General features: G+C 42.6%; 2 protein-coding genes across 2 annotated transcripts; both read right to left on the reverse strand.

Annotated features, from left to right (window-relative positions):
• Positions 1–264: 264 nt before the first annotated feature.
• On the reverse strand, positions 265–10750 carry LOC129848840 (cytochrome P450 4V2-like). The gene is made up of 11 exons (XM_055915930.1): positions 10477–10750; positions 6570–6682; positions 5763–5848; positions 5138–5328; positions 3288–3357; positions 2907–3033; positions 2469–2642; positions 2277–2379; positions 1528–1662; positions 1039–1218; positions 265–659 (listed from the first exon to the last, which is right to left on the reverse strand). The coding sequence occupies exons 1-11, from the start codon at positions 10733–10735 to the stop codon at positions 490–492; spliced, it is 1608 nt and encodes a 535-aa protein (XP_055771905.1). The 5' UTR covers positions 10736–10750; the 3' UTR covers positions 265–489.
• Positions 10751–20254: 9504 nt separating this feature from the next.
• On the reverse strand, positions 20255–20991 carry LOC129848839 (toll-like receptor 3; the record flags this gene model as incomplete). The annotated part of the gene is made up of 1 exon (XM_055915929.1): positions 20255–20991. A coding segment is annotated over one exon (288 nt), but the record flags the coding sequence as incomplete, so codon positions are not given.
• Between the last annotated feature and the right edge of the window lie 3710 nt (positions 20992–24701).

Raw genomic sequence — 24701 nt, forward strand, 5'->3', positions numbered from 1 at the left:
GATTAAATGGAACGGTATCAAACACAAAACTATGGAAACCACCTTTGACTCTGTTCCATGTAATTCATTCCAGCCATTACAATGAGCCCGTCCTCCTATAGCTCCTCCCACCAGCCTCCATAAATAAAATAAAAAGACCTATCTGAAGTCAAACGATTTTGGAAATCAGAAACCTGTTTATGACGATTACAAGAACTTTCTGCGAGTTATGCAGTTGCGAGTTTTTGATATTCCTGTAATACAGAGAGAACACGAAACACAATGTAAGCCTATGGGTTAAGGGTTTTATTCGGCCCTGTTGAAATACTTTAAGAATGTTTCCTTCCTTCCTGCCTGGATAGTAGAAACCTACAGTATTGTGCTATAACTACTACAGTATTGTGCTATAACTATTTACTTATACCTATCAATTAGTGTTAGATCAGCGGTTACTCCAGAGGGAGGAAGAAATGGTCTCTTTTAAAGTATTCAAACAGTTCCCTAGATGATCTAGTGCTGCTGCTTCCTCTTCTCAAGTTTGATCCAGATGCCTTTCTCGGGGCGAAGAATGAGCTCCCCTAGTGGACGGAGGTCCTCGCGCTTCTGACACGCCTCCACGTTGAAGTAGCGCAAGATGGACGCCAGGATCACCTTCTCCTCCATCATGGCAAATCGCTGACCTGGGGGTAGGGATGTAACCAAAGCATGTGAGGATGACATCCTCATCGAACACACTTTTAAATTGTTCATTTTGTTTTCACCATTTCAAATGCCTTATTGTCTTTAACCTTAATCTGTAACCATTATTAAAGTAGCGAGAGCATGTGAGGATGACAACCTCACCGGACACACGTTTAGAGGCCCACTGTCGTAAAAAGTCTATGTTCCAAGGTGATAAAAGGTAGCCTGAGATTGATAAATACGAGTGATATTCTACAGCAACGTGACAAATCGTATGTCGTTGATCTCAAATGGAATGATGTTGATTTACAAATGTTCTAAAATGTTTGTACTTTAAGCGCTATTCAGTTGAATGTCTTGAATGTTTCCTGTTCTCACCGATGCAATTGCGGAGTCCAGCAGAGAAGGGGATGAAGGCATAAGGATGTCTCCCAATGCAGTTTTCAGGCATGAAGCGTTCCGGGCGGAACTCTTCAGGCTGGGGGAAGTGGCGCGGGTCGCGGTGAAGGGAGTAGGGCATGATGATGGCATTGGCACCTTTGGGAACCTTGAAACCATCTACAGGTATAAAAATGTGAAACAAGTTAGGTTATTAGGTCCACAAAATGTACATGTGAATAAATTAACTAATTAACACAACCACAAAAAAGTATTAAACAAGATGACTGAAATGGAAAGGCGCTGAATAAACCAAGGTTTTAGGTTCCTCTTCCATATGGCACAGGCCACCCATTGTGAATATGTACATTAATTAGTATTAATTAAAAGTAGTGTATAGCTAATCCTGTAAATTTAAATAAGTTAGAAAATTAATGACAGACTGAAATAAACATTAATGGTTAAGAATGTGTCATTCATGTCACTCACTGATGTGGCAGTCTTCACAGATGCTGCGGGCGAAGAAGGGGACGGAGGGGAACAGGCGAAGGGACTCTTTGATGACACACTCCAGGTAGCGCAGCTTCTTCAGGTCCTCTGTGTTTATTGGCCGGTCGGACACACCTGAACACGGGGGTACAAGAATGCAGGTTACATCCCATTATATATGTTCTGTGGTGATGGGGCAATCGGACATAGCTATGAATGGGGGTACAGGAATGGATGCTATGTTCTTCTGTCATCGATCATAGTAACTACACCGAACCCGCATCTACTGTCAGAGATACTCGTCATGGTAATATTTGAATGCTTGTTTGAATGCCAGGTCTGCCATGGCAGGGATGGAAGACATTCCAAAAACTCTTCACAAATCAGGCTATTACTGTATACAACAGCCAATTTTGATATGCCACAGAACCTAATTCAGTTCATTAAATAATTTTGCTTTGGTGAGACTTTCCACACTTTCCCACTGTGCTTGAACTCACTTTGACCTGTGAGAGAAGGATTTGAACGAGAGTCAAGGTGGATGAGAACCAAAAGTGACGTCATTTGATAAGAGAAGCGAGTATAGTGACGGGAGACTATGGGATTAGATTTTACCAAGTACTTCCTGCAGAGCCCATGGTCTAGCGGCATGTATGTGTCTGGGAAAGGAAGTCCCATGTGGGTACATATCATGTGACTACCAAAGCACATAATTGGCTATTCTAGGGTTAAAAAGAGGGGGGGATTACCGAACACCTCCTGAAGCTCTTGTTGAACCTTCCTCTGAACCTCTGGATGGGAGCCCAGCAGGTGAATGGCCCAATTCATGGCTGCGGCTGTAGTGTCATGACCCTGCAAGACGGGGGCAATAAAAATTACACCAATGATAAATCTGGAACACATTCCACATGGAGCGTGTGATAGTGGTTTTGACCTCTGACCCTGAACATGAAGGTGTCCACTTCCTCCTGGATGTCCTGGTGGGTGAGCTTGTTGCCCTCCTCGTCCGTGGTCTTCAGCAGCATGTCCAGGAAGGCCCGCCTCTTCCTCATTCCCTGGTCCGATTCGCTGTCCGACTCGATGTAGGCGATGTATTCCGCCCTCTCGTAGATGACCTGGGGTGTTTTCAGTGAAAACATTTGACATGTTTCTGAACATTGCAGATAGAAATATAATGAATAGAGCTGACAGGATTTCTCATTCTATCATACAGACAATCATTGATGTTCTACACAATACATTTCTATCTGAACATTCTGTAATGGTCATCCTTCTGAACAGGCCCTTGGCTGGATGGATGAGGTCTGATGGATGACAGCTTATATCCCTGGGTGCAGCTAAGTAGTCGAAAGCCCCTTTTAGATTGACTGATGACTCACATTGGAGGTGAAGGAGTGGAGGACCTTGAGGCTCCTGTTGTGCTCCCAGCCCTCGCCAAAGTAGTTGTAAAACAAGTCGGGCCAGAACCACGGCATCCTCTGTCGCCGTGTGATGATGTCACTCATCCTGGGGACAGTAGGAGGGATGCAAGGTAGAGAAAATTAGATTCATATGATGCAATTTGATTCCACTCTATTACCAACGAGAGAGAGAGAGAGAGAGAGAGAGAGAGAGAGAGAGAGAGAGAGAGAGAGAGAGAGAGAGAGAGAGAGAGAGAGAGAGATGGGACAGTGAGCAATGGTTGGCAGTCAATACCCTCTACTTCCAAACAAAACCGGGCATGACAACATCTGTTTGTTGCATTCAAGACGAGGACTCACTTGTACACACATCGGACATACTCTGAGTCATAGTTACTCTGAGCGTAGATTTTCTTCCCCATTGCAGTCTCTGAAAGGAAAATCATATGCAGAGATATTTATTGCAAGATTGGTAGCAATTTTGATATACAGTGGGGAGAACAAGTATTTGATACACTGCTGATTTTGCAGATTTTCCTACTTACAAAGCATGTAGAGGTCTGTAATTTTTATCATAGGTACACTTCAACTGTGAGAGACGGAATCTAAAACAAAAATCCCGAAAATCACATTGTATGATTTTTAAGTAATTAATTAGCATTTTATTGCATGACATAAGTATTTGATACATCAGAAAAGCAGAACTTAATATTTGGTACAGAATCCTTTGTTTGCAATTACAGAGATCATACGTTTCCTGTAGTTCTTGACCAGGTTTGCACACACTGCAGCAGGGATTTTGGCCCACTCCTCCATACAGACCTTCTCCAGATCCTTCAGGTTTCGGGGCTGTCGCTGGGCAATACGGACTTTCAGCTCCCTCCAAAGATTTTCTATTGGGTTCAGGTCTGGAGACTGGCTAGGCCACTCCAGGACCTTGAGATACTTCTTACGGAGCCACTCCTTAGTTGCCCTGGCTGTGTGTTTCGGGTCGTTGTCATGCTGGAAGACCCAGCCACGACCCATCATCAATGCTCTTACTGAGGGAAGGAGGTTGTTGGCTAAGATCTCGCAATACATGGCCCCATCCATCCTCCCCTCAATACGGTGCAGTCGTCCTGTCCCCTTTGCAGAAAAGCATCCCCAAAGAATGATGTTTCCACCTCCATGCTTCACGGTTGGGATGATGTTCTTGGGGTTGTACTCATCCTTCTTCTTCCTCCAAACACGGCGAGTGGAGTTTAGACCAAAAAGCTCTATTTTTGAATCATCAGACCACATGACCTTCTCCCATTCCTCCTCTGGATCATCCAGATGGTCATTGGCAAACTTCAGACGGGCCTGGACATGCGCCTGCTTGAGCAGGGGGACCTTGTGTGCGCTGCAGGATTTTAATCCATGACGGCGTAGTGTGTTACTAATGGTTTTCTTTGAGACTGTGGTCCCAGCTCTCTTCAGGTCATTGACCAGGTCCTGCCGTGTAGTTCTGGGCTGATCCCTCACCTTCCTCATGATCATTGATGCCCCACAAGGTGAGATCTTGCATGGAGCCCCAGACCGAGGGTGATTGACCATCATCTTGAACTTCTTCCATTTTCTTCTATTTTCTAATAATTGCGCCAACAGTTGTTGCCTTCTCACCAAGCTGCTTGCCTATTGTCCTGTAGCCCATCCCAGCCTTGTGCAGGTCTACAATTTTATCCCTGATGTCCTTACACAGCTCTCTGGTCTTGGCCATTGTGGAGAGGTTGGAGTCTGTTTGATTGAGTGTGTGGACAGGTGTCTTTTATACAGGTAACGAGTTCAAACAGGTGCAGTTAATACAGGTAATGAGTGGAGAACAGGAGGGCTTCTTAAAGAAAAACTAACAGGTCTGTGAGAGCCGGAATTCTTACTGGTTGGTAGGTGATCAAATACTTATGTCATGCAATAAAATGCAAATGAATTACTTAAAAATCATACAATGTGATTTTCTGGATTTTTGTTTTAGATTCCGTCTCTCACAGTTGAAGTGTACCTATGATAAAAATTACAGACCTCTACATGCTTTGTAAGTAGGAAAACCTGCAAAATCGGCAGTGTATCAAATACTTGTTCTCCCCACTGTATATTTTTTGTTGATTTTATATGGCCACAAGAATGGGAAATCTTTTTAACCCAATGAGCCTTTGGACCCACTAGAAACACCCCACATCCAGACCCGGACCCACCACAGATGATGTCGAGGGCACAGAGGGTGACGTGGTTGAAGCAGTTGAAGGGGCCCTTGCCTGCCTCCTTGTCCAGCTTCTCCACCAGCACCTCGGCCTGCTCGTTCATCACCTCCAGGAACTCCGTCAGGATGGAGAAGTGGAAGGTGGGGGTGAGCAACTTCCGCCGCCGCCGCCACTTGTCCCCCGTGCTGGGGAGAGGGAGGTGGGGAGCGAGGGAAGGGGGGAGAAATAGAGGAAGACAGAGACAGAGGGGTGAGGGGGACAGAGAGAAAAAGAGAGGGAGGGCGACAAAGAAAGGGTGAGGCAGACAGACAAATAAAGGGAGGGGAGGAAGAGAGAGGGAGATGCAGAACAAGTGACACAGAGAGAGACCGTGTGAGAGATAGACAAACGATGGAGTTCAGAAAATATGGAGGAAATGTGTTGACTGGAAAGTATTGCCGTTTCTCAGAATGTATTGTTCTTTGTCATAAAAAAAAAGGAAGTGTTTTCCCAAGAATTGTCAAAGGCTTATCTAAGAATTCCAAGTTCCTATCTTGCGTTATAATACATATTTTCCGTTGTCTCAAATGCATATATACGTTTGATCTTTCTCAAATGAGATCTGTTTTGAAACACCCACCTGGTTAGTAGACCAGTGCCGAGCCAAGGGTGCAGGAACTTGTAAGCATAGGCCTTGTCCATATGAACAGGGTTGTTAAGAACCGTCTACAGAATCGAATAGAATAAACAGAATCAAATAGAGAATCAAACAGAAAATAGAATCGAATATAGTTGATTTATTTCTCTGAGGGAACGTTGGTCATTGGCATGGCATCATCAACAGACAGTTAACAGCAAATGCATAAAAACTTAAAACCCCAACTACTTATAAAAATAATTGTTAAAGTTAATTATTTTTGCTTTAGTAAATTATGTTTTTATGGAAAATTCAACTCTAGTATTGTATAGCCACGCCATTGTTTTTTACTGCTGATCAGTAATTATTTGTTATTCTTCTCTTACTTTTTGGGGGGTATTTTCTTAAAACTGCATTGTTGGTTAAGAGCTTGTAAGTAAGCATTTCACTGTAAGGTTGTATTCGGCACGTGACAAATACGTTGATTTGATTTAGTGTTCAATACAGTCCATGTTTGCATTGGCACGCTTAAACCCAATACAGCAGGCCAGAAGGGTTTGATATTTGATAGCAGTAACCATATATCGGTTGTCAGGCTACCTGTATGTGGTGTAATTACCACCTTATTTATGGAGAGTAGATTTCCATCTCCGGAGTGAAACGATGTAGTGTTCAGTAGGCAGAAATGTTGAGGTTTCAAAACAAGTGTGACACCAACTTGTATGTTTCACCATGTGTAAACACTTTGTAAAACATTCAGGTGTTATGCATCAAGTTGATTCAAGTCAATTCTTTGATTTAATAGCCTACCTCAATGGTTTCTGCATGGAACAGAAGGAGTAAGGGTACGGGTCCGATCCAAATCTTCAACAGTGGGGAGTCCCTGAACTGCTCTGTGTAGCCAATGACTTGACGGAAGAAATCTGAAACCAAAGAAAGAGAACTCTGAAGTCATTCACTAGTTCAAGCTTCTGACTATCTGAGGTAGATAGTAGATACATACAGTTGAAGTCGGAAGTTTACATACACTTAGGTTGGAGTCATTAAAAATCGTTTTTCAGCCACTCCACACATTTCTTGTTAACAAACTATAGTTTTGGCAAGTCGGTTAAGACATCTACTTTGTGCATGACACAAGTAATTTTTCCAACAATTGTTTACAGACAGAATATTTCACTTATAATTCGCTGTATCACAATTCCAGTGGGTCAGAAGTTTACATACACTAAGTTGACTGTGCCTTTAAACAACTTAGAAAATTCCAGAAAATGATGTCATGGCTTTAGAAGCTTCTGATAGGCTAATTGACATAATTTGAGTCAATCGGAGGTGTACCTGTGGATGTATTTCAAAGCCTACCTTCAAACTCTGTGCCTCTTTGCTTGACATCATGGGAAAATCAAAAGAAATCAGCCAAGACCTCAGAAAAAAAATTGTAGACCTCCACAAGTCTGGTTCATCATTGGGATTAATTTCCAAACGCCTGAACGTACCACGTTCGTCTGTACAAACAATAGTACGCAAGTGTAAACACCATTGGACCACGCAGCCGTCATACCGATCAGGAAGGAGACACGTTCTGTCTCCTAGAGATGAATGTACTTTGGTGCGAAAAGTGCAAATCAATCCCAGAACAACAGCAAAGGACCTTGTGAAGATGCTGGAGGAAACAGGTACAAAAGTATCTATATCCACAGTAAAACGAGTCCAATATCGACATAACCTGAAAGGCCACTCAGCAAGGAAGAAGCCACTGCTCCCAAGCCACCATAAAAAAAGCCAGACTACGGTTTGCAACTGCACATGGGGACAAAGATCATACATTTTGGAGAGATGTCCTCAGGTCTGATGAAACAAAAATAGAACCGTTTGGCCATAATGACCATCGTTATGTTTGAAGGAAAAAGGGGGAGGCTTGCAAGCCGAGGAACACCATCTCAACCGTGAAGCACGGGGGTGGCAGCATCATGTTGTGGGGGTGCTTTGCTGCAGGAGGGACTGGTGCACTTCACAAAATTGATGGCATCGTGAGACAGGAAAATTATGTGGATATATTGAAACAACATCTCAAGACATCAGTCAGGAAGTTAAAGCTTGGTCGCAAATGGGTCTTCCAAATGGACAATGACCCCAAGCATACTTCCAAAGTTGTGGCAAAATGGCTTAAGGACAACAAAGTCAAGGTATTGGAGTGGCCATCACAAAGCCCTGACCTCAATCCTATAGACAATTTGTGGGCAGAACTAAAAAAGTGTGTGCGAGCAAGGAGGCCAACAAACCTGACTCAGTTACACCAGCTCTGTCAGGAGGAATGGGCCAGAATTCACCCAACTTATTGTGGGAAGCTTGTGGAAGGCTACCCAAAACATTTGACCCAAGTTAAACAATTTAAAGGCAATGCTACCAAATACTAATTGGGTGTATGTAAACTTCTGACCCACTGGGAATATGATGAAATAAATAAAAGTTGAAATAAATAATTCTCTCTACTATTATTCTGACATTTTACATTTTAAAATAAACCGGTGATCCTAACTGACCTAAAACAGGGAATTTTTGCTCTGATTAAATGTCAGGAATTGTGAAAAAACGAGTTTAAATGTATTTGGCTAAGGTGTATGTAAACTTCCGACTTCAACTGTATGTAGGTAGATTGGGAGAGCAATGAATGACTGAATGATTGAGTGAGTGTTCGAATCTCCCCTCCCTAAACTACTGTCCTCTCCTCTCTCTTCCCGTCTCCTCGCTACTCTCTTCCCACGTCTCCTCTCCACTCTCAATTCCGGCGTTGAACTGCAGTGAAATCCCTATGAGGGGGTATGTGCCTTCAATCTCCTATATGGACTTCATCTCCCACCATTTATACAGGTAAATGCTGAGTAGCTGGTAGGTGACGTAGGTCAGCATTGCAAAGAAGAGGCTCACCCCCAGTTCCAAATTGTAAGCCCCCAAAACGATCACCATCTCTGGGTAGTACGTGGCATAAACATCCTCCAACTGGATGTCTGAGACCTGCTGGCTTCACCTAATGTCAGGTGGACTTTAATCCTGACCTGTTTGTCATGCACATGCATACACACAGAAACACTTAAATGTGCAAACAAACACACATACTGACAAATATTGAATACATTTGTGATGTTTCACTTGGAAAGATTCATTTTAGATGTTGCTTACAATGCTGCCCTGCACATTTATAATTCTCTAGAATCTAGATCGATGCTTCCTCTTTATGAAGTTATAGAAGAAGAAAAAAACATAGCTTTAATAGTAGCTTTTTAATAGTAGCTTTTCAAACCATAGCTTTAATAGTTGGTTGCCCATTCCTTGCCCGTAACGTTGGGCCCTCTAATGTATTTCACAGTCACAAGGTCTAATGCCCCGTATACATCTCATTACGCCATACTTCGTTTTCACGCAGTCTCGTCCTGCTACTGGACGGAGAGCATAGGGTTTCACAACGCAAGACAAGATGGAGGCTAGTCTCTCGTCAGAGATCACATTTATTTTGGGAGATTGCAAAATATGACCTTTTCATTCAAGACAGGATAAACATATTGTTTCAGGTGATAATAAAACATGTTTTGTCAAGTTACTTTTTCTCAACTTGTTTCTCTAACTTCTAGCTAGTCACGCTAGCGTACATATTAGCTAGCTAGCTAAAAGCAAGGCTAGGTTGACGATACTGTAGCTAGCAACCTCCACTTAATAATTATCAAAAACAAATGTCAGTACCATCACAATAAACTTAAATGAGAGGCAACAGTCATGTAATATAATTGGTTAACAGCCACTGTGTATTATTTAACATTACTATTAAAATATTATTCACTTATAGGAATGGGTAATTGTTTACAAGTTGCTAGCTATCCCATAAAGCCATCACCGAAAACCACATATTTTCATCTTCTTCTGTGGTTTGGTAATTTCCTGTTCTATTGACAGACTCTGGCTGCGCTAAAGACGACACAAAGTTGGGGAAAAAAGAATCGTATGCAGAATCCGTTTCGCAACAGAGCCTTCAACGCAAGGGGGCGCTGAGATAGCACAATGTTGCTGCTGTGATACCACTCCATTGCGAACGGACCCCATTGAAATGAATGACATCCGGCGCAACGCAATGGACTGCTCAGACATAATGTGAATGAGGCTTACAAGCCTCGTGCACACCAGTTGTGTCAAACTGTATGTGTTCCAGCAGAAGTCCATTCATTCCAATGGGAGGCAAATTCGCACAGTTGCGACTCATCTGCCAGACAAGGATGCAGTGCAGTGTTGTATGCATTGGAGTTTTTCCAACTTGTGCATTGCTTTGCCGTGCGGTATCAGGAACGGAAGAAGATAAACCACAGAAGAAGTTACTAATGTGTAGCGTGATCATTGTTGTTGTGATGCGCCGCATGGATTGTGAAGACGGTCACATTTACACGAGTCTCAGTACAGCAACAATGCAGGCAATATATTGGGTTTATAACTAGTCTCATTTCTAGGACAGATTAACAGGATTCACCGTTCAAATGGGAAATTTGATTCACAAATCTTTTGAATCAATGGATTTATTTTCTCTTGTGTTAACAAGTACTTCTTAAAGTTATTATGGAAAGGCTGGCATCATTTATGTCATCATGGTTTGAACCCAAATGTTAAACTAATAAAAGCAACCCCTTTTCAAAATACCCTTCTCGTCTCCCCCCCCTCATAACCTCTCCTCTCTCACCTCCGGCGTTGGATTTGAACTGCAGTGCGTTCCCTATGAGGGGGTATGTGCCTTCAATCTCTGGTATGGGCTTCATCTCCCTCCATTTATACAGATAACTGCTGAGTAGCTGGTAGGTGGCGTAGGTCAGCATTGAAACGAAGAGGCTCATCCCCAGCAGCCCCAACGTGTAAGCCCCCAAAACTATCGCCATCTCTGGGTAGTACGTGGCCTTAACAACCTCCGAATGAATGTCTGAGACCTGCTGGCTACACCTCATATCAGGTGGACTTTAATCCTGACCTGTTCCCCACTTTTCCCTGATATCCCGGCCTCTAGTTATGAATGATTAACCAGTTGGGAGGGGGTAAGAGGTAAACCTGGATGTTCATCAAGGGATAGTATTTTGTACTGTCATGCACGCACATGTAGTACACAGGACAAAAAAAGTATGAAAATGTATGCACTCGCTATTTATTGTAAGTCGTTCTGCTAAAAGACTAAAATGTAAAATACAAATGTAAACATGCACACAGACACAGACAGGTATAGATACACGTGCACACACACTCAGATGGTAACTCCCTATGATAACACAGCAACGTTTAATTCACAGCCAGTTATAAACCAAAACATGGTTAAAACTATAATTTTTATATCATGGATGGTCAGTCCTTGAATCCATAGCTATGTCTCTAAAGTTGAGTGGTTACATTTTCCAGCCCAATCAGATTTTTACCAAAACAGTGCCAGCTTGACCGCTTTGTTGTTGTATAAACTGCAGATTGCATCTTTAAAGTGGGGGGCCCTCCAAAATATTTAACAGTCACACCAGGTCTGAATAAGTTGCCGTGCAACGAATCTCCATACAGCAACAATGCAAACAATATATTGTGTTAATGAGAACAGCCTCATTTCTAGGACATTTGGGACAAACAGATTGAAGTGATTCACCGTTCAAATTGGATATTGTATTCACATATCTTTTGAATCAATTGATTAATTTTCTTTCTTGTGTTAACAAGTACTTCTTAAAGTTATTATGGAAAGGCTGGCATCATTTATGTCATCATGGTTTGAACCCAAATGTTAAACTAATAAAAGCAACCCCTCTTCAAAATACCCTTCTCGTCTCCCCCCCCCCCCCCCTCATAACCTCTCCTCTCTCACCTCCGGCGTTGGATTTGAACTGCAGTGCGTTCCCTATGAGGGGGTATGTGCCTTCAATCTCTGGTATGGGCTTCATCTCCCTCCATTTATACAGATAACTGCTGAGTAGCTGGTAGGTGGCGTAGGTCAGCATTGAAACGAAGAGGCTCATCCCCAGCAGCCCCAACGTGTAAGCCCCCAAAACTATCGCCATCTCTGGGTAGTACGTGGCCTTAACAACCTCCGAATGAATGTCTGAGACCTGCTGGCTACACCTCATATCAGGTGGACTTTAATCCTGACCTGTTCCCCACTTTTCCCTGATTCTCTGGCCTCTAGTTATGAATGATTAACCAGTTGGGAGGGGGTAAGAGGTAAACCTGGATGTTCAAGGGATAGTATTTTGTACTGTCATGCACGCACATGTAGTACACAGGACAAAAAAAGTATGAAAATGTATGCACTCGCTATTTATTGTAAGTCGTTCTGCTAAAGGACTAAAATGTAAAATACAAATGTAAACATGCACACAGACACAGACAGGTATAGATACACGTGCACACACACTCAGATGGTAACTCCCTATGATAACACAGCAACGTTTAATTCACAGCCAGTTATAAACCAAAACATGGTTAAAACTATAATTTTTATATCATGGATGGTCAGTCCTTGAATCCATAGCTATGTCTCTAAAGTTGAGTGGTTACATTTTCCAGCCCAATCAGATTTTTACCAAAACAGTGCCAGCTTGACCGCTTTGTTGTTGTATAAACTGCAGATTGCATCTTTAAAGTGGGGGGCCCTCCAAAATATTTAACAGTCACACCAGGTCTGAATAAGTTGCCGTGCAACGAATCTCCATACAGCAACAATGCAAACAATATATTGTGTTAATGAGAACAGCCTCATTTCTAGGACATTTGGGACAAACAGATTGAAGTGATTCACCGTTCAAATTGGATATTGTATTCACATATCTTTTGAATCAATTGATTAATTTTCTTTCTTTAATGCTACAAAGTAGTTCCTAAAGATATTATGGATGGCATAATTGAAGTCTTCATGGTTAGAAGTTCCCCAGTGCTAAATTGATAAAAAGCACACCCTCTTCAAAATACTCAATATTCTTATATAAAAAAAAATATATATATACACCTAACCTCTCGCATTACCTTTAAATGACAGAGCACTGCCCAGTAACGGGTAGCTTTGACTTATCCCTGGTATTGGCTTCATCTGGGTCCATCTGTGCAGAGCTGCTGAGGAACTGCCAGGTGAAGACGCTGGTCAATATGGTCACGAGTAAGACCAAAACGATCGAACCAATCAGCACCGATATCCACAGTCATCTTGGTTAGTTAGGTGGTGGTCCAATATTGACTCATAAATATACATTTGCTTCAGGGTCTCATTTTTTCACAATAGCAAACAAAAAGTTCTGTGTAATTATGGAAAGATGTCCAATCACTGACCATGTAATGCTCCTTGGTCAGTGGTTGGTCAGAATCGGGTAGGCTACCCCTACGAGTACCCCTGAAGTGATACTTATACAGTCAACTTGTTTAGGATGCAGGCCCCCTTGGCAAGCAACCGTGAGATGCTCTTAAAAAAAGGGTGTTACTTTTGTAGCGAATGAAGGGGGAAGAGCTATGATTGAAGCTTGAAAAAGTATCAAAATCAGGAAAAGGGGCCCACTTGCAATCCCCAAAACAAATAGGGTGGGTGTTGGACTTCCAATGAAGGCCTTGGACACTTTGGAATCCAAGGTGGGAGGGGGCCTGGGCTTGAACTAGCAGCCCGGCAGCGTAAGCGTCATTTGGGCCTCTAAGGTCTTAAGGTCCAGACCTCTTGGAAGTACTTTTTGATATCACACAAGAGAACATTTCAATCTTAGGATGTATTTTTATCAATAGTACATTTCCATACTCTATACCACACCAACTCAACTCTGGACCTGGAAGCCAGTTCCACTGGATTTTTAAAATTGTTCCCTTCTAATCAGATACTGATTTAGATCTGGGACACCAGGTGTGCACAATTAATTATTAGGTAGAACAGAAAACCACCAGGCTCCGGATCTCGTGGAGTAAGAGTTGATGACCCCTGCTCTATACTATTTCCAAACATTTCTGACACACATAAAGGACTCTGGCAAGGCTAGCCCTTGGTGGGCTAAAAGAGAGATCCGAATAAATAAACATAGTCCAATGTGTGTCCCCAAGCATATACAAATAGGGTAACATCATGTAGCGTATAATACAGAACTGATGGATTACTGACTGCTTATGAATGAAAATATGATCGTGTAACTAATAACCCACTGGTCAAAAACTGGTTAAATCAATGTTGTTCCCACGTCATTTCGACACCAAAAATCTATGCGATGACGTTGAATCAACTTGGAAACATTTATTTTTCTCCCCACCCAACTTTGAACCTAAATCCAATGACATGGTGAATTGTTTTTGTTGATTTGACATTGACAACTCAACCAATTGTAAATCAAAACTAGATTTTAATATTATGTTTGTGCCCAGTGGGAGTGTTCATTATCAATTGAACAAGGGGAGAAGGTTAATCTACCAGCTGTATCTCATTAGCAATTAGCCTGTGAATGAGGTTGTTACTAATATAAATCCAAAACACATGTGTGAGAAAGGACAGTGTTTATCCCTTTTTCCTCCCTTCCTTAATCCACAAACCCTTGAAGTAAGCCTCCTTCTTTCTTTAAATTGGGCAAAGTTTAGTTATTCCTCTTCTTTAAAAAAAAATTCAAGTTAAGGAATGTTTTAAGTGACCCAAATGCCAATGGCTTACTTTCAGGGTCCCATAGCTCCTGAAGTTAGTTTTAAGGATGTTGCCAGAAGCTGGCTAGTTTTTGGAATGCCTTTTTATTTTTTAAGTTATTCCTCAAAATAAAAATAAAATGTGAGAATGTCACATTTAAAACCTAGCTTTTTCTCGACCACTTGAGGGCAGAGGATTTAGGATTTCAGTTAATTTGTTTATTTTTTCACAAAGTTTAATTTTAACTAATAATACAAATGTCAAGAATCCAATTTTACTGAAAACTTTAAAGACATGCTGAACAGCATACAGATGGGAAAAAGAGTGTGTTCAAATATACTTGCAGTTCACTCAAATTAACACTAGGTGTCATGAGACAAATACAAAGAGATTTTTGTTGAACCATACTCTATTAAACAAAATTCGAACTTTCAATAAGTGTACAAAAGTGCTGAAACAAATATATTTAATATAGAGTTGTCCCAAACCCTTAACCTGAAATGACCTAATTAAAGCATTTCCCACAGTGGAAAAATAAGAATATGTAGGTTTGTTAAAGTTCTAAGTTCATCTGACATTTTGGTTATGAAGAGAACATTACATGGTTAATGTGTGCAATAGTGGGTTATTTTACAGTGTAGTTGTAATACTCCTGCTAGCAATACTAAAGTAACCCTGTAAAATAACCCTACTGTAATTGACCATGAAACCACATTTCAAAGCATTTTGTTAAGTCAGTGATCTACTCTGTCAGTGATCTGCAAATCACCTTGTAAATAACTACTCATTATGATTTGTAGATCAGTCAATGATCAGCGACTCAGCAGAATTGATGCTCTCAAACATGGCCAATACCTTCTACATCGAGGTCAGCAATAGACAACCCGCGAGCAAAAACCGTCCTTCAAGTGTTTTTTTGGGGTCCCCCAAAGTTATAACTTTTTTTGTTTTCGGTCAAAAAAGACTGAAGTCAAGAATTCAGCTAAACATGTGTTTAATTTAGGAAATCTGTTCCCAAGTATTCCTATGAATAATTTTTAAAAAGAGACCTGATCGTGTCTCAATGTAATCAACATATAAAATTGTTATTTTCAAATACAAATCACTTTTTGGGCTTAGATGTGGTCAATTTGCAGTGTATAAATATAATTACTGTATGTTCCGGCCCCCCGATCTAGTTGCCTACCCTGTTCTACATCAAATGAACCCGGGGTTTCTGTGCTAACACAGTTTTTAATTGCCAATACGCTGTACAAGTGACATTGTCCTACGTTATAGATCCTGGTCCTGTCCCCTAATCGTTTGAATAGGCTTGACGATCATATAACCAAACTCAAGGGTTAAAAATAGACTGTGCAATAAAACGGTAGCTACAACAAACATACAATTCCATGAAACAGTGTGGCAGGAGACGCCATGTCCTATACAGTACAGACGCCATGTCCTATACAGTTCCGGCGCCGAAAAGAGATGGCTGCCTCGCTTCGTGTTCCTTGGAAAATATGCAGTATTTTGTTTTTTTACGTGTTATTTCTTACATCGGTACCCCGGGTAATCTTAGGTTTCATTACATACAGTCGGGAGGAACTACTGAATATACGATTAACGTCAACTCATCATCGTTCCTACCAGGAATATGACTTTCCCGAAACGGATCCAGTGTTTTGCCTTCCACACAATACAATGGATCTGATCCCAGCCGGCGACCCTGTGCGACGCCGAAAAAGGGGAAAACGTGGCGGTCTCGTGGTCAGGCTTCGGAGACGGGCACATCGCGCTCCACTCCCTAGCATACTACTCGCCAATGTCCAGTCTCTTGACAATAAGGTTGATGAAATCCGAGCACGGGTAGCATTCCAGAGAGACATCAGGGATTGCAACGTGCTCTGCTTCACGGAAACATGGCTAACTCAAGGGACGCTAACGGAGTCGGTGCAGCCAGCTGGTTTCTTCATGCATCGCGCCGACAGAAACAAACATCTTTCCAGGAAGAAGAGGGGCGGGGGGGTATGCCTTATGATTAACGAGAAGTGGTGTGATCATCATAACAACACACAAGAACTCAAGTCGTTCTGTTCACCTGATCTAGAACTCCTCACAATCAAATGTCGACCGCATTATCTACCAAGGGAATTCTCGTCAATCATAATCACAGCCGTATACATTCCCCCCCAAGCAGACACATCGATGGCCCTGAACGAACTTTATCTGACTCTTTGTAAACTGGAAACCACACACCCTGAGGCTGCATTCATCGTAGCTGGGGATTTTAACAAGGCTAATCTAAAAACAAAACTCCCTAAATTCTATCAGCATATCGATTGTGCTACCAGGGCTGGAAAAACACTAGACCATTGTTATACTAATTTCCGCGACGCTTATAAGGCCCTCCCCCGCCCCCCTTTCGGAAAAGCTGACCACGACTCCATTTTGTTGATTCCAGCCTACAAACAAAAACTCAAACAACAAGCTCCCGCGCTCAGGTCTGTTCAACGCTGGTCCGACCAATCTGAATACACGCTTCAAGACTGCTTCGATCACGCGGATTGGAATATGTTCCGCATCGCGTCCAACAACAATATTGACGAATATGCTGATTCGGTGAGCGAGTTCATTAGGAAGTGCATTGACGATGTCGTACCCACAGCAACGATAAAAACATTCCCAAACCAGAAACCGTGGATTGACGGCAGCATTCGCGTGAAACTGAAAGCGCGAACCACTGCTTTTAACCAGGGCAAGGTGACCGGAAGCATGACCGAATACAAACAGTGTAGCTATTCTCTCCGCAAGGCAATCAAACAGGCTAAGTCTCAGTACAGAGACAAAATCGAGTCGAAATTCAACAGCTCAGACACAAGAGGTATGTGGCAGGGTCTACAGTCAATCACGGACTACAAAAAGAAAACCAGCCCCGTCGAGGACCAGGATGTCTTGCTCCCAGACAGGCTAAACAACTTTTTTGCCCGCTTTGAGGACAATACAGTGCCACTGACACGGCCCCCTACCAAAACCTGCGGGCTCTCTTTCACTGCAGCCGAGGTGAGTAAAACATTTAAACGTGTTAACCCTCGCAAGGCTGCAGGCCCAGACGGCATTCCCAGCCGCGTCCTCAGAGCATGCGCAGACCAGCTGGCTGGTGTGTTTACGGACATATTCAATCAATCCTTATCCCAGTCTGCTGTTCCCACATGCTTCAAGAGGGCCACCATTGTTCCTGTTCCCAAGAAAGTTAAGGTAACTGAGCTAAACGACTACCGCCCCGTAGCACTCACTTCCGTCATCATGAAGTGCTTTGAGAGACTAGTCAAGGACCATATCACCTCCACCCTACCGGACACCCTAGACCCACTCCAATTTGCTTACCGACCCAATAGGTCCACAGACGACGCAATCGCAACCACACTGCACACTGCCCTAACCCATCTGGACAAGAGGAATACCCATGTGAGAATGCTGTTCATCGATTACAGCTCAGCATTTAACACCATAGTACCCTCCAAACTCGTCATCAAGCTCGAGACCCTGGGTCTCGACCCCGCCCTGTGCAACTGGGTCCTGGACTTCCTGACGGGCCGCCCCCAGGTGGTGAGGGTAGGTAACAACATCTCCACCCCGCTGATCCTCAACACTGGGGCCCCACAAGGGTGCGTTCTGAGCCCTCTCCTGTACTCCCTGTTCACCCACGACTGCGTGGCCATGCACGCCTCCAACTCAATCATCAAGTTTGCGGATGACACTACAGTGGTAGGCTTGATCACCAACAACGACGAGACGGCCTACAGGGAGGAGGTGAGGGCCCTCGGAGTGTGGTGTCAGGAAAATAACCTCATACTCAACGTCAACAAAACAAAGGAGATGATTGTGGACTTCAGGAAACAGCAGAGGGAGCACCCCCCTATCCACATCGACGGGTCAGTAGTGGAGAAGGTGGAAAGTTTTAAGTTCCTCGGTGTACACATCACGGACAAACTGAACTGGTCCACCCACACAGACAGCGTTGTGAAGAAGGCGCAGCAGCGCCTCTTCAACCTCAGGAGGCTGAAGAAATTCGGCTTGTCACCAAAAGCACTCACAAACTTCTACAGATGCACAATCGAGAGCATCCTGTCGGGCTGTATCACCGCCTGGTACGGCAACTGCTCCGCCCACAACCGTAAGGCTCTCCAGAGGGTAGTGAGGTCTGCAGAACGCATCACCAGGGGCAAACTACCTGCCCTCCAGGACACCTACACCACCCGATGTCACAGGAAGGCCATAAAGATCATCAAGGACAACAACCACCCAAGCCACTGCCTGTTCACCCCGCTATCATCCAGAAGGCGAGGTCAGTACAGGTGCATCAAAGCAGGGACCGAGAGACTGAAAAACAGCTTCTATCTCAAGGCCATCAGACTGTTAAACAGCCACCACTAACATTTAGCGGCCGCTGCCAACATACTGACCCAACTCCAGCCACTTTAAAAATGGGAATTGATGGAAATTATGTAAAAATGTACCACTAGCCACTTTAAGCAATGCCACTTAATACAATGTTTACATACCCTACATTACCCATCTCATATGTATATATACTGTACTCTATATCATCTACTGCATCTTGCCATCTTTATGCAATACATGTACCACTAGCCACTTTAAACTATGCCACTTTATGTTTACATACCCTACAGTACTCATCTCATATGTATATACCGTACTCTATACCATCTACTGCATCTGCCATGCCGTTCTGTACCACCACTCATTCATATATCTTTATGTACATATTCTTTATCCCTTTACACTTGTGTGTGTGTGTAAGGTAGTAGTGTGGAATTGTTAGGTTAGATTACTGTTGGTTATTACTGCATTGTCGGAAGTAGAAGCACAAGCATTTCGCTACACTCGCATTAACATCTGCTAACCATGTGTATGTGACTAATAAAATTTGATTTGATTTTTTTGATAGTATAGTGCGAAAACATGCTGGGTCCATTTAGTCAAATGTCACCTGTACAAATGAGTGCTAGGTCTAAGATATGTCTCATTTCCAAATCCACACTGCAAAAAGTTCAATCTAAGCAAGCCTAAATATCTTATATTGACTGATAATTCACTTACAATTAGTGATATGTTTTTTCTTTTTTTTCTTTTTTAAAGGATTTTACCAAGCTAAATGATCTAACGTCATTTAGCTTGGTAAAATCCTTTTTTTTTTTTTATCAATCACTCAATATTATAAGCTTAGATTTCACTTTTTGCAGGTTACTCGGCTACTGAAACTGTGCCACTTAGCCCATTAAGTCCACTTACTTTTTCGTTCAGCGGTTAAATGAGACTTGCAAAATTGCACACCTTGTATCCTCGACCATTGTTTGAAACCGCAGCATTGTACAGCATTGTACTTTCAAGTACACTTCCTTAAAATCTTAGCCACTGAATGGAAGCTACAGTAGTGCACACTGTTAACTTTACTCTGAACCATACAATGAGAGCAACAGTTTTGCACACTTTCCACACCCTTACACCCACTGTCATCATTTAAGAAATATAGCCAAGTATTACATAAACGTAATAATACCATCTGCAAGCGCAGGGCTCTCCAGAGGGTGGTGTGGTCAGATGTCCTGGAGGGCACACTGCCTGCCCTACAGGACATCTACAGCACCCGGTGTCACAGGAAGGCCAAGAAGATCATCAAGGACCTCAGCCACCCGAGCCACGGCCTGTTCACCCGCTACAATCTAGAAGGCAGAGACAGTACAGGTGCATCAAAACCGAGAGACTGATAAACAGCTTCTATCTCCAGGCCTTCAGACTGTTAAACAGTCACCACTAGCCGGCCTCTGCCCAGTACTCTGAACTTTAGTCACTGTTACTAGCAGGCTACCACCTGGTACTCTACCCTGCACCTTAGAGGCTGGTGCCCTATGTACAAAGTCATTGAACACCGGTTGCTATAATAATGTTTACATCCTGTTTTACACACTTCACATGTACAGTATACACTGTATTCAAGTCAAGGCATATCCTATAGAACTACTGCTGTGCACACCTTTTCTATTCATATAGTGTCCATACACACCATCAAATACACACCATCAAATACATACAGTATATATTCATATCCCAAACTCAGACATTTCTTTCTTTACATTTTGGGGATTTGTTTTGTATTGCTAGTTATTACTGCACTGTTGGAGTTAGAAACATAAGCATTTCGCTGAACCTGTGATAACATCTGAAAAATGAGTACATGACCAATACATTTGATTTGGCTTAAGTCAAATTTTCAGTACACCTTTAAGCATAATGGCATGGAGAAAGTTACTGCACTCGGTTGGTGGTGCTCAGGGCGACGCGGAGCCTCTGGTGGAAGGCGGGCACCCTCTCCCTCTGCAGGGGCCAGTTGAGGATGCAATGTGGACGAAGCATGCCCCTGCGCAGGAGCAGACAGCGGGACAACTTGTAGTCCTGCACGTCCTCCAGGAAGACCAGCACCACCGAGTCCCGGCTGTCCTCGATCACCTGGTGCAGGGCGTGGTGGGCCGTGAACCTGAGGGGAAAGGGAGAGAATGGTAGGAGGTGAGGGGAGGGAAAGGAAATGGGAGGAAGTGGTTTTCAGGGAGAGGAGGGGGGGGGGAAGTGAGGAAACGCGGAGAGACAGAAGAGGGCATTTGTCAGAGAGGGCAAGTAAAAGAGGCTCAAAGTACAGAAACATAACAGGAATAACATTTCAGATCTCAATCATATACATATCATTTACACTTATCCAGAGTGATGTGCAATCAAATCAATCAAAAGGGTGAAACATGAAAAGTGCTAGAATAAAATACAATCAAAGTTTAAAAAATATATATAATCAATGAATGGCAACATTTAACACTGGTTTATACTGTACTGTTAGAGCAGCTTTCAAGAACACAGATTAAGCCAATAACCTCAACACTTCAAGGGTTTAGACAGAAACACCTGCCTTGGATCAGTGCTGTGTAGATCCTTTAAATATGCATTCTTCACTTAGACATTCTTTGAGCATTATGGTCCATAGCCAAAAACAGGGTAACGAGTTCAGAATAATAGCATTTTACATTTATGTAATTTAGCAGACGCTCTTATCCACGGCGACTTGAGTTGTGAGTGTACTTACATAGTTTACACATTATAGAATCATTATTGAACTCAAATATTATTATTTTTTCGATGAAGAAATGGTTGTCCAGACGCTAAGAGAATTTTCTGTGTAAAATGTTTTTTTTTACTGCTTGTTTGGGTTTCATATCTTCTTCCAGAAATACCTAAACTCACTTACCCACTTCACACAATCTCCACTTCCCCTGTATGAGTAAAACTTGTTCAGTTTAATTTTAAAACAGAACAATTATGGTATTATCACTATCATAACACATTAAAACGCCTGAAATAAAGACTCCTGCAGATTTTCCAACCACTGTCCTTATCAATGTTCTCTTTTCCATGACCAGTGACCACACATGCTCTGCCAAAGCTTATGTAACGTGAATGTTAGAAAAAATATAACAATATTCATTTTACTTACTGTCGACACAATTGAAACAGAATGGAACTGTGTAAAGTATCTGAATACTTCTGTAAATAAGGTAGTTCTGTTATTTATTTATTAATACATTTGCCAAAAATTCTAAAAACCTATTTTCGCATTGTCATTATGGGTAATTGTGTGTAGATTGATGAGGAAAACGTTTTTTTTCATCCATTTTAGAATAAGGCTGTAATGTAAGAAAATGTGGATAAAGTGAAGGGGTCTAAATACTTTCCCAATGCACTGTACATGTATGTCATGTCTTCAAGTTCTCTGTTGCCAAGATTTATTGTCTGGCACAACTTGAATGATGAATTGAATTGAATGACCTGCCCTCAATCAGACACAACACGACAAGTAAACACTGTTGTTGTGCCTGGTGTACTACAAACACACAGACACACACGCGTGCATGTAGCGTGTACAAAACTTTGGCACACAAACAACATTCTGCTTCTGAAAGGCTGGAAAACAATGCAACATCGCTGGGTTGAGAGAGAGTGCTTCAGATTAAAGTTCAATGTGCAGTCAATCACACACACACACACACTCTCCTGCGGAACAGCCATTCCGTTCGCTGGCAGAGGGGCAGGCCACATGGGCAGAGGTGGTGGTGGCTACCACGTTCCCCGGATGCCGAAAATGAGCCTTACTCCACGATTGGACCAATCTGTTTTATGCCCATTTGACGCCAGGCCAGTCCACCGGGTCCCTCCCTAACCGGGAGTGTCTGTCCCAAAGCAACGCTATGGGACTTTGCACTTTGTCTGAACTTGACAAAATACTTAAATATCCGCTGAGGAGAAAATAGGCACGCTATTCTCCTTATGGGCCCTGGTCAAAAGTAGTGCACTGCATAGAGAGGGTGCCATTTGGGATGCATATTAATGGAAACTTGCATGGAATTCAAACCCTTTCTGTTATTTTTGTTTATTCCCATGCCTGAGTTTTCCCATACCACAAAACCCCATTTTGGTCAGCATCAACAAACAGACTTTGGTTGTGTGCGGTTTATCCATAGCTCGCGGACTGCTCGAGGAGTCAAGTCATAATCCGTGTTTACATTGACAAAACGAACCGGCACTTGCATTCCATTCCATCCCATAAATAACAACCATGTCAAACATTATGTAGCCTGGTGAGACAACTCCATGCCAATAGACCTAGAAAATAATAAGGAAAAGTGTCAATCAATATGGTCGCCATGAGGCATACGATTTGCCAATGGAGGGTTTTTTCCTTTTTTGGGAGGCTTGAATAGAAAGAATATTGTGAGGGCTTTGAACTGGACATGCACCATCTTTGGGAACAGGGCTGGGAAATTGCAAACGCTCCCGAAAGGCATAAAACTAAGGATACAGGGAAACTGGGTGGCTGGCCTGCTTAAGGGATGTTAGTATTCGCCAAACGCTGTTGTGGAAACAGTGTTAGAGAGATACATCATTTTTTTCACGTGGCTCAATTGAAGCCTGTCACATAGGTCCATTATTAATGACATCATACAGAGCCAATTATTGTTGTGTAGAAAGCTGACAAAAGACTGAATGGATATTCATGTCAATGTAAATGGTTTCATTCAAAGCAGATATTCTAACTAGGGTTGGGCGGTATTTCATACCTTCATACTGTTCCTGTGCCATACCGGGGTATACGGTATTGCCAGCAGCGCAGACAAGGGGCCCTATTTCTTTCCAAGCATAAAAATAAATAAAAAAGCATTTAGGCAGCAGGGATCTTGATCCAGCAGGGGATTGTCTCTGCTGTAACCAATAAGCTTGATCTAGCAAGTTAGCCACTTAGCTCACAAACCACATTTTTATTTTATTTAACTATTAAGAACAAACTCTTGTTTGCAATGACAGCCTACCCCAGCCAAACCTGGGCCAATTGTGCACCGCTCCCTAGGGGAGTCCCAATCATAGCCAGATGTGATTCAGCCTGGATTTGAACCAGGGTCTGTAGTGACGTCTCTTGCACTGAGATGCAGTGCCTTAGACTGCTGTGCCAGCCCTGAGCTGGAGACATTTGGTTTGGCACATCTTAGATACTTAACTTATAGTTTGTTTTAAGCGCAGCAAGGATTTGCAACTATAATGACAACGCAAGGAGATAACTGACAAATCAAACAATAATTTTAGGGTGAGTATATACAAGGAAAAATAGGACACCAACTACTGTGAAGTTGACAATAACGGCTTCATCTCAACAGTCTAAAGTAGCTTCCTCAACTTGTCTCCTTTCCTTCATCTGCACTGATGTGAAAGGACTGGACTGGACAGGTGAAGCCGTTTAATAATTCGGGAATACCAGTAGGACTTTCATATCAGTGCAAATGAAGGACATGAGACAAGGAGTGGGCGCCACTTTAGACTGTTGAGATGCAGCCATTATTGACGCAGAAGAAGAAGAGGGAGCCACGTCAGACTATTGAGATGCACCCAGAGAGACTGCACTTGCTAAATCAATTGAACTCTGTGCACTTAAATGTATCGGCCCTCCCCTCCTCAAAGATGTGCTCCCTAAATAAGAATAGTTTTTGTCACAGACTGGGCACCATAAAATGTGATCAAACCTGTAATACCAAATTAAAAATATGTGATTTTTTTCTGCACCTGATGGAATGTTCAATTCTATTTACTGTGTAAACTATTAAAAGACTCAAATCCAGGGCAAAGCGATTGTGCAATTCTGTGTATGTTTATATCAAACGGAAGTGATTATAATGATAAATCAGGATGGAGAGGGGGGTGGGACGAGGAATTAC

Source organism: Salvelinus fontinalis, unplaced genomic scaffold (assembly GCF_029448725.1).
Source record: "Salvelinus fontinalis isolate EN_2023a unplaced genomic scaffold, ASM2944872v1 scaffold_1219, whole genome shotgun sequence".
NCBI classification, from domain to species: domain Eukaryota; kingdom Metazoa; phylum Chordata; class Actinopteri; order Salmoniformes; family Salmonidae; genus Salvelinus; species Salvelinus fontinalis.